The sequence below is a fragment of the Salvelinus fontinalis genome, chromosome 6 (genome assembly GCF_029448725.1).
Source record: "Salvelinus fontinalis isolate EN_2023a chromosome 6, ASM2944872v1, whole genome shotgun sequence".
Classification (NCBI taxonomy): Eukaryota; Metazoa; Chordata; class Actinopteri; order Salmoniformes; family Salmonidae; genus Salvelinus; species Salvelinus fontinalis.
This window is the reverse complement of record NC_074670.1, coordinates 38,640,460-38,651,770: the sequence shown is the minus strand read 5'-3', so window position 1 is coordinate 38,651,770 and position 11,311 is coordinate 38,640,460. Positions and strand designations below refer to the sequence as shown.

Genomic DNA, 11,311 nt, shown 5'->3' with positions numbered 1-11,311 from the left:
CATGAAATTTGTGGCACAGCTAATCTTAGATAATATTTCTATTCAGTATTAGACATTTCTGAGACTCACTTTTACAGCACCTTCGATGATACAGCAGTATCAGGAATACAAGGATATAACATCTATCTTTTGATTTTCCCATGATGTCAAGCAAAGAGACACTGAGTTTGAAGGTAGGCCTTGAAATACATCCACAGGTACACCTCCAATTGACTCAAATTATGTCAATTAGACTATCATAAGCTTCTAAAGCCATGACATAATTTTCTGGAATTTTCCAAGCTGTTTAAAGGCACAGTCAACTTAGTGTATGTAAACTTCTGACCCACTGGAATTGTGATACAGTGAATTATAAGTGAAATAATCTGCCTTTAAACAATTGTTGGAAAATTTACTTGTGTCATTCACAAAGTAGTTGTCCTAACCGACTTGCCAAAACTATAGTTTGTTAACAAGAAATTTGTGGAGTGGTTGAAAAACGAGTTTTAATGACTCCAACCTAAGTGTATGTAAACTTCCAACTTCAACTGTATATATTCAGAGCCAAATTACTGTAAAGCTTAAAGAGGATCTCATGACAAATTAAGTACAAATGCTGTGGTTGCAGGTTCATTTACCTCATCTGAAGCCTCTTCTTTTAGGGTGCTGCTATAGGCCACCAAGTGCTCAAGAGGAACTGTGACTAATACCTGTAACATGACCCAGGTTATCACTCAACCAATTTAGAGTGTATTCTAATAGCGTTGGATCTGTGATATCCACTTGTATTGATCATATCTTCACCAATGCTACAGAGCTTTGCTCCAAAGTGGGTGGTAGTGCACAAGTTGAAACACCACAGGGAACAGTTTCTGAGGAACAGGACCATTCAGTACCTCCAGGAGAGGATAATGGACTCTTACAAACACCTGACCCACTCCTGTGCCCCCAGGCCCAGCTCCACTGGGACACGCCTCACCTGTGTCTAGTGGGACACCAGGAGTACTGTGCAGATCACAGCGTAGTCACAAGGCTCCTGTCACAGCGTAGTAATACGGCTCCTGACAGACCGACGCTATAGTTGAGACTAGGAGACACATGGTGTTAATTTTTGAAAAGCAGACATAGTTGAAAGAAAAAGGTCTTATCTTTGTTTGTTTACAGTTGCACAAGTTACAGTAACACTAGCACAAGTTCTAAAGTATTGTAAAGAAAAGGAAACACTTGTTGTTTTAGTTGTTGACTTGTATAGTTAATGTATATTCCTCGCAGGGGGATTGAAATTAAGGGGAGAGCAGTGTTATCGTGTGGACACTATATAAATAATTCCCACAGGGTAGCAAAGAAGCCACTTCTCTCCAGGAAAAACATCAGGGACAGACTGATATTCTGCAAAAGGTACAGGGATTGGACTGCTGAGGACTGGGGTAAAGTCATTTTCTCTGAAGAACAAAACATCGATATTTTGGGTCCATGGCCAGGAAACTCCCCAGACCTTAATCCCATTGAGAACTTGTGGTCAGTCCTCAAGAGGCGGGTGGACAAACAAAAACCCACAAACTCTGAAACTCCAAGCATTGATTATGCAAGAATGGGCTGCCATCAGTCACGATGTGGCCCAGAAGTTAATTGACAGCATGCCAGGGCAGATTGCAGAGGTCTTGAAAAATAAGGGTCAACACTGCAAATATTGACTTCAACTTCATGTAATTGTCAATAAAAGCCTTTGACACTTATGAAATGCTTGTAATTATACTTCAGTATTCCATAGTAACATCTGACAAAAATATCTAAAGACACTGAAGCAGCAAATTAATATTTGTCATTCTCCAAACTTTTGGCCACGACTGTACACTTCAAACAGATTTGCTTGCATTCGGAAAGCATTTGTTACATTACAGCCTTATTCGAAAATTGATTAAATCATTTTTTCCCCCTCGTCAATCTACACACAATGCCCCATAATGACAAAGCAAATGATTGCTAATTTATAAAACATTTAAAACTGAAAATCACATTTACATAAGTATTCAGATCCTTTACTCAGTACTTTGTTGAAGCACCTTTGCCAGTTATTACAGCCTCAAATCTTCTTGGGTATGACGAGACAAGCTTAGCACACCTGTATTTGGGGAGTTCCTCCCATTCTTCTCATCAGGTCCTCTCAAGCTCTGTCAGGCGTTGCTGCACAGCTATTTTCAGGTCTCTCCAGAGATGTTTGATCGTGTTTAAGTCCAGGCTCTGGCTGGGCCACTCAAGAACATTCAGAGACTTGTCCCGAAGCCACTCCTGCGTTGTCTTAACTGTGTGCTTATGGTCGTTGTCCTGTTGGAAGGTGAACCTTCACCCCAGTCTGAGGTCCTGAGTTCTCTGGAGCAGGTTTTCATCAATGATCTGTCTGTACTTTTCTCCGTTCATCTTTGCCTTGATCCTGACTACTCTCCCAGTCACTGCCACTGAAAAGCATCCTCACAGCATGATTCTGCTACCACCATGCTTCACCGTAAGCAGGGTGCCAGGTTTCCTCCAGACGTGACACTTGGAATCCAGGCCAAAGAGCTCAATCTTGGTTTCATCAGACCAGAGAATCTTGTTTCTCATGGTTTGAGTCCTTAAACACTAGTTAAACCAAATGCATTCTTTTCAACCATTCGCTGCCAGCACCCGCCCGCACTAGCATCACTACCCTGGACGCTTCTTACCTAGAATAGGTGGACAACTACAAATACCCAGGTGTCTGGCTAGACTGTAAACTCTTCTTCCAGACTCATATTAAATATCTCCAATCCAAAATGAAATCTACAAATGGCTTTCTATTTCGCAACAAAGCCTCCTTCACTCACGCCGCCAAACTTACCTTAGTAAAACTGACTATCCTACCGATCCTCGACTTTGGCGATGTCATCTACAAAATAGCTTCCAATACTCTACTCAGCAAACTGGATGCAGTCTACCACAGTGCCATCCGTTTTGTTACCAAAGCCCCTTATACCACCCACCACTGAGACCTGTATGCTCTAGTCGGCTGGCACTCGCTACATATTCGTCGCCAGACCCACTGGCTCCAGGTCATCTATAAGTCTATGCTAGCTAAAGCTCCGCCTTATCTCAGCTCACTGGTCACGATAACAACACCCACCCGTAGCACGCGCTCCAGCAGATATATCTCACTGGTCATCCCCAAAGCCAACACCTATTTTGGCCGCCTTTCCTTCCAGTTCTCTGCTGCCAATGACTGGAACAAATTGCAAAAATCGCTGAAGCTGGAGACTTATATTTCCCTCACTAACTTTAAACATCAGCTATTTGAGCAGCTTGCCGATCGCTGCAGCTGTACATAGTCCATCTGTAAATTGCCCACCCAATCTACCTACCTCATCCCCATATTTTTTTTATTTACTTTTCTGCTCTTTTGCACACCAGTATCTCTACTTGCACATAATCATCTGCTCATTTATCACTCCAGTGTTAATCTGCTAAATTGTAATTACTTCGCTACTATGGCCTATTTATTGCCTTACCTCCTCACTCCATTTGCACACACTGTATATAGACTTTCTTTTTTTCTATTGTGTTGTTGACTGTACGCTTCTTTATTCCATGTGTAACTGTGTGTTGTTCTTTGTGTCGCACTGCTTTGCTTTATCTTGGCCAGGTTGCAGTTGTAAATGAGAACTTGTTCTCAACTAGCTTACCTGGTTAAATAAAGGTGAAATAATAAAAAATAAAAAATTAATCTTAACCACAGAGAGTCAGTAGGAAGCTCAGGTCGTGGTCTTGGCTGATTGTGAATTAGCAAAGTGCCTTTGCTTCATTCTATTCATTTAACCTGAAATGCCTCGCAGTTTCAAGTGGACTTTCAGTCTGCTTTGTAGTAGGGGTTAGCAGTTAATTGATCCAAATGGATTGATTGAAATATGCCTTATCTGTTTCTCTTTCCAGGCTAATGCAGGAAGTAACTGCAGCCCTAAGTAATCACAGAATACTGTTCCACCTCTTCGCATGCCATCTGAACCTTGCGTCAGGCAAATCTGTAAGCTGGTGAATCCGCACACACACACACACACACACACTAACACAAGTGAATCACACACACAGCCCTACTAATGTTTCCAGCATTTTGTAATCGGGTTTGACTAATTTTGATCTTAGAGTTTACAATGCCATCTGCAGTGTTAACTGTAGTATATGTGGTGAGCTAACTAACCTCTGCCCAGCCTTGGTTTGGCATTGCTGATCTGAGCTTTGGTGGGGCAGCATGTTGGCAGGTGTGTTGGTAGTCAACCCCTCCTCTCCACACACACACTTCTGCCTGTCATATTATAATACCGACTCTGCCTCTCAGCCTGTGGTGACCTGTCCCTCATTCCTGGGGTATTACTCCCAGGGCCACACACACTGCAGGTAGAGGGACAGGCTGTTCCTCAGGGCCTTGTCCAGCCCGGACAGAGAGTTAGGGTGGAGCAGCCCATTGACAATCTTGAACTACAGCTGCTGGGCCTTAGAGGTGGCCAGCAGGGGGCACCAGTGCTTTACATAGAAACCTGAGAATACACACACACACACACACACACACACACACACACACACACACACACACACACACACACACACACACACACACACACACACACACACACACACACACACACACACACACACACACACACACACACACACACACACACACACACACACAAAAGACTTGTGTTCACATACTATTGAAGGTGACAGACCAAACTGCAGACAGGCAGTTTGGTCTGACAGCTAGTTAATAATAAACAGACTAGACTAATAAATAATAAACAGCTGAACTAATAAATAATAAAAGCTGGACTAATAAACAGACAAATATGAAATGGACAGATAGACAGCTAGGGGAACAAGAGACACAGCGCAGGAGATGCAGCAGGTAGCCTAGCAGTTAAGAGTGTTGGGCCAGTAACAAAAAGTCGCTGGTTTGAATCCCTGACTTGAATAGGTGAAAAATCCGTCCATGTTCCCTTGAGCAAGGCACATAACCCTAATTGCTCCTGTAAGTCGCTCTGGATAAGAGCATCTGCTAAATGACTCAAATGAGATGAGCAGAGAGACGAGAGAGACCGAGATTTCCCCCCAGCCTTGACTGATGTCTCACCCTTTCCCTCACTCTACCCCCCCCCCCCCCCCCCCCCCCCCCTGTGCCAGTGGGCAGGAGCTGGTAACAGACCAGAGACTATGCCAGTCCAAGTCTCACCAGGACTCCGTCCTCTCCGCCCTCAACCAGCAGAGGAAGGATGGCCTACTCTGTGATGTCACCCTAGTCGCCGGCGACCAGAAATTCCACGCCCATAAAGCAGTGCTGGCGGCGTGCAGCGATTACTTCCGGGTGAGTTTAGACCTGGGGAGGACACTACACTCTTTGAAAAAAAAATGTTATTCAGCTGTCCTCATAGGAGAACCCTTTGAAGAACCCTTTAGCTGCTAGGTAGAACCCGTTTGGGTTCCATGTAGAACCCTTTCCACAGAGGGTTCTACATGGAACCCAAAAGAGTTCTACTTGCAATCAAAAAGTATTCTACCTAGAACCAAAAAGGGTTCTCCTATGGGTACAGCCAAATAACTCTTTTGGAACCCTTTTTTCTAAGAGTGTAGTTTGAAGTTTTATTGCCACGTGAACAAGTACAGTGAAATGCCTTTTTGCAGCTCTTTCCCAACAATGCAATAATCAATATCACTATTACTAATGAAGTGAAGTAGAACAAAAACACACGAGAAATAGAAATATTAAGAACAGGAGAAAGTAAGTAAGCTATATGCAGGGTCAGTTCCAGGGTCAGTGCCAATACCATACAATGTGCAGGGATACTGAAGTGGTTAGGAGTAGATATGTATAGGGTGTAAGGTGACTAGACATCAGAATATATGATTTTATTTATTTATGTTTTTATTTCACCTTTATTTAACCAGGTAGGCCAGTTGAGAACAAGTTCTCATTTACAACTGCGACCTGGCCAAGTTCTGTGGAGGTCGTAGCAGGATTTCTTGTCATCAGCCGGCGTCTCTGGGTGGCTGCGATAGACCTGTGTGTGGTAGCACTGTCCTTTTAGTTTAGCTGCAACCTTGGTGTTAATCCAGGGCTTTTGATTGGGGAAGCAGCTAACCTTCACTGCGGGGACAACATCGGTGATGCATTTCCTAACGAAGCCGGTCGCGGAGGTGGTTCGCTTGTCGATGCTATCAGCGGAGTCCCGGTACAGGACGTTTTAAGTGCCAGCTTGTTGTTTTTCATGTTCTGAGGTGGAATATATACAGCAGTCATGATAACAGCTGAAAATCTATCTCTCATGAGATAGAAGGGTCGACATTTGACCATCAGGTATTCCAAGACGGGTGAACAATGAGTTAAGACTTCCACTGGGGTAGAGCAGCACACCATTTGCTGTTGATGAAGAGTCATACCCCTCCCCTTCTAGGATTTCTCTGAATCCAATGTCCTGTTCGCTTGGTGAATGGAGAATCCGTCGAGTTGGATAGCCATGGGGGGGGGGGGGGGATCAGAGAATATTGCAGTTATGAGAGTCCTGTTGATATCAAATTCACAATTGGAGGTCATCCATCTTATTATCAAGTGTCTGGCCAATAAAATGGAGGGAAGAGGTGGCCGGTTATCCCTTCACCTTAATCTTGCCAGGGCTCCCCCTCTCCTGCAATCTTTGCCTGCGTTTCGTCTTGGGTAGCCCAGGGCAGATGAGTCGAAGTTGAAGCCGGAATGGAGGTTTAGTAACTGCCGATCTGATGTTCAAATGTTCTTGTCGATCATAAGAACTGATAGTGGATACATTTCATCCAAAAAAGTCAAGGTAAGCGCCAAAAGAAGCAAAGTTGGGTCAGAGCTCGAAAGACGGCCGCCTTACAGTATGACGCCATCTTCTGTGCCAGAATGTAGTGTCAGTGTAATGTGCACGTCTGCCTTCGGAGGACATGGAACATATACAGTACAGTCCGCATGCACAGTATATCTACACAGTATATCTACACAGTATATCTACACAGTATATCTGCACAGTATATCTGCACATACACTATATATACAAAAGTATGTGGACACCCTTCAAATTAGTGGATTCGGCTATTTCAGCCACCCCCGTTGCTGACAGGTCTAAAATCGAACACACAGCCATGCAATCTCCCTAGACAGACATTTGCAGTAGAATGGCCTTACTGAAGAGCTCAGTGACTTTCAACTTGGCACCGTCATAGGACACCACCTTTCCAACAAGTCAGTTCGTCAAATGTCTGCCCTGCTTGAGCATTTCCGGTCAACTGTAAGTTCTGTTATTGTGAAATGGAAATGTCTAGGCACACGCTCAGCCGTGAAGTGGTAGGCCACACAAGCTCGCAGAACGAGACCGCCAAGGTGTCCACATACTATTGGTCATGTAGTGTATATTAGTCAGTAATCAAGCAAACCAGCTTCATGAGGAAGTCACTAAGGTTGTCAGCTAATCAGTTGTTTTGTGACAAGGCAAGTGTGGTATACAGAAGATAGCCCTATTTGGTAAAAGACCAAGTCCATATAATGACAAGAATAGCTCAAATAAGCAAAGAGAAATGACAGTCAGTCAATGAAATGACAAGGTCAGTCAACACGGAAAATTCCAAGAACTGAAGTTTCTTCAAGTAAAAACCATCTTGCGCATTGATGAAACTGGCTCTCATGACGACCACCGGAGGAAAGGAAGACCCAGAGTTATCTGTGCTGCAGAGGATAAGTTCATTAGAGTTAAAACTACACCTCACATTGCAACCCAAATAAATGCTTCACAGAGTTCAATTAACAGCCACATCTCAACATCAACTGTTCAGAGGAGACTGTGTGAATCAGGCCTTCATGGTCAAATTGCTGCATAGAAACCACGACTAAAGGACACCAATAAGAAGAAGAAACTTGCTTGGGCCAAGAAACATGAGCAATGGACATTAGACCGGTAACTACTTTGAAGAATATAAAATATATTTTGATTTGTTTAGAACTTTTTTGGTTACTACATGATTCCAAATGTGTTATTTAATAGTTTTGAAGTCTTCACTATTATTCTACAATGTTAAAACAAAGAAACCCTGGAATGAGAAGGCGTGTCCAAACTTTTGACTGGTACTGTATCATTTTTAAATGGTCTGAGAAGAACAACAATGCATTGGCAGGGCAATTCAAGCAAAGCCAATATGCAGTGATAATGTTTTGGGCCGATAGCCTACTGCACAAACCTCATGACTAGAGAACTGTTTTTAATAGATTAATGTTAAATCACATTTGCCGTTTCACTTACAGGAGCAATTAGGGTTAAGTGCCTTGCTCAAGGGAACATGGACAGATTTTTCACCTATTCAAGTCAGGGATTCAAACCAGCGACTTTTCGTTACTGGCCCAACACTCTTAACCGCTAGGCTACCTGCTGCATCTCCTGCTCTGTGTCTCTTGTTCTCCTAGCTGTCTATCTGTCCAAGTGAAAATCTCAATTCCATATGTGAAAATCTTAGGTTTGACCGCGTTTAGTTGTTTGGTCAATAGGCTGTTGGTCGACCGAGATTTATTTAGTCTAGCAGTCACTGGTTTTGTTTTTTCATGATGCACCTGTCTGATTTGCGCATGTCTCAGTGGACTACTCCATTGCGGAGGCCACAGGGATGGCACAGTCCATCACTCTAAGACGTGTGTAGTTAGATTATAAATTGTGCAACACAAATAAGTCTAATATTATTTTAGAACATGCGCTTTCTCCCGTGTTGGATATGGTCGCTGTCCGCGGTTCTGAAACATAATATTCAGTGCGCCTTAGAATTTGCACTATTCCCCATGTTGCTATGTGCATAATAGCAGAAACAGCCCTTTCCTTAAACTCTATTCGTATGGGATTAGTTTTACTGGGGGTGGTCGGATAATGTAATTATGTCACATTATGTGCACAAGCGCAAAACACCACATCTGTCATTTTTTGGCGTCAACAATAACTGATTCGATAAATTGAACAAAGTGCATAGCCTATATATGAAGGGCCTACATGTATCAACTTTCACAGTGGATGCGATGTTTTGTCCGTATGAATTGAATAATGCATCAGTTAAAAATATAGCGCCTATTTAATATCGTAATGATTATGCTGTTAATAGATCGCAAAGCAGCATACAACCGACTTAAACGTTTGGAAATGATAAGTTCACTTTTGCATCCATAGCCTTACAAAGCATCTCAAGTGCAAGTGCACTGTTTAGCTCACATCTGAAGGCTGGGGGGGCATTTAGGACGTCTACTGCGGATCGCTAAAATATCCTAAGGATTATCACACTTCCTCAATTCAAATATTTTAAATGAAATCAAGCCTTTTAGTTTTAAAATGAATAACAAAGGGAGCTTTGAATAGTTAGCCTAAGCCATAAATACATTGCAATTCACGAATGCATGCAACTGTTTTTAGTCTACTGTATTAAAGCTGCACATATACCCAGGCCGTGAGCAGAGCAACAGGCCCAACCCCCACTAATACACCCGCCCAAGCCCCATCCAGCGACCTAAGAGACATGTATCAGATGCTCACCATGCTCTGCTCACACCTACTGTAATGGTCCGAGCCTAAACCACATGAAAACAACACTAGACAATATGGAACACAAAGCTTTTACTATCACATCCTGGAATACACAAGGTCTGAGGTCATCTGCTGTTGGCCTAAAAAGCAGGAGCCCAGAATTCATCAAAGAAATTGGAAATGCAGACACTGTCAACCTACAAGAAACATGGTATTTTACATCTGGCTAGATATTAATAAGGAATGATCTCAACAGAGAAAAATATCCTTGTGCTACCTAAACTCAGCAAAAAAAGAAACGTCCTCTCCCTGTCAACTGCGTTTATTTTCAGCAAACTTAACATGTGTAAATATTTGTATGAACATAACAAGATTCAACAACTGAGACATAAACTGAACAAGTTCCACAGACATGTGACTAACAGAAATTGAATAATGTGTCCCTGAACAAAGGGGGGGTCAAAAAGTAACAGTCAGTATCTGGTGTGGCCACCAGCTGCATTAAGTACTGCAGTGCATCTCCTCCTCGTGGACTGCATCAGATTTGCCAGTTCTTGCTGTGAGATGTTACCCCACTCTTCCACCAAGGCACCTGCAAGTTCCTGGACATTTCTGGGGGGAATAGCCCTAGCCCTCACCCTCCGATCCAACAGGTCCCAGACGTGCTCAATGAGATTGAGATCCGAGCTCTTTGCTGGCCATGGCAGAACACTGACATTCCTGTCTTGCAGGAAATCATGCACAGAACGAGCAGTACGAGCAGTATTGTCATGCTGGAGGTTCATGTCAGGATGAGCCTGCTGGAAGGGTACCACATGAGGGAGGAGGATGTCTTCCCTGTAACGCACAGCGTTGAGATTTCCTGCAAAGACAACAGGCTCAGTCCGATGATGCTTTGACACACCGCCCCAGACCATGACGGACCCTCCACCTCCAAATCGATCCCGCTCCAGAGTACAGGCATCGGTGTAACGCTCATTCCTTTGACGATAAATGCGATAAATCCATTCCTGTCTGGTCCAGCAACGATGGGCTTGTGCCCATAGGCGACGTTGTTGCCGGTGATGTCTGATGAGGACCTGCCTTACAACAGGCTTACAAGCCCTCAGTCCAGCCTCTCTCAGCCTATTGCGGACAGTCTGAGCACTGATGGAGAGATTGTGCGTTCCTGGTGTAACTCAGGCAGTTGTTGTTGCCATCCTGTACCTTCCCGCAGGTGTGATGTTTCGGATGTACCAATCCTGTGCAGGTGTTGTTACACGTGGTCTGCCACTGTGAGGACGATCAGCTGTCTGTCCTGTCTCCCTGTAGCGCTGTCTTAGGCGTCTCACAGTACGGACATTGCAATTCATTGCCCTGGCCACATCTGCAGTCCTCATGCGTCCTTGCAGCATGCCTAAGGCACGTTCACGCAGATGAGCAGGGACCCTGGGCATCTTTCTTATGATGTTTTTCAGAGTCAGTAGAAAGGCCTCTTTAGTGTTCTAACTTTTCATAACTGTGACCTTAATTGCCTACCATCTGTAAGCTGTTAGTGTCTTAACGACCGTTCCACAGGTGCATGTTCATCAATTGTTTATGGTTCATTGAACAAGCATGGGAAATAGTGAAGTTATTTGGATTTTTACGAATTATCTTTGAAAGACAGGGTCCTGAAAAAGGGACGTTTCTTTTTTTGCTGAGTTTATATCCCCCAAATGAATCCCCATACTTTAACGATGACAGCTTCTCATCCTATAGGGGGTGAGGGATGTAGGGGATGT

At 43.7% G+C, this 11,311-nt stretch overlaps 1 protein-coding gene across 1 annotated transcript in view; it reads left to right on the top strand.

The window, feature by feature from the left end:
- Positions 1-4,832: 4,832 nt before the first annotated feature.
- LOC129858612 (kelch-like protein 32) overlaps positions 4,833-11,311 on the top strand; it is a 26,750-nt gene continuing 20,271 nt past the window's right edge. Inside the window, 2 exon segments of the mRNA XM_055927928.1 lie at positions 4,833-4,891; positions 5,167-5,347. Of these exon segments, the coding sequence (XP_055783903.1) occupies positions 4,833-4,891; positions 5,167-5,347 (240 nt within the window).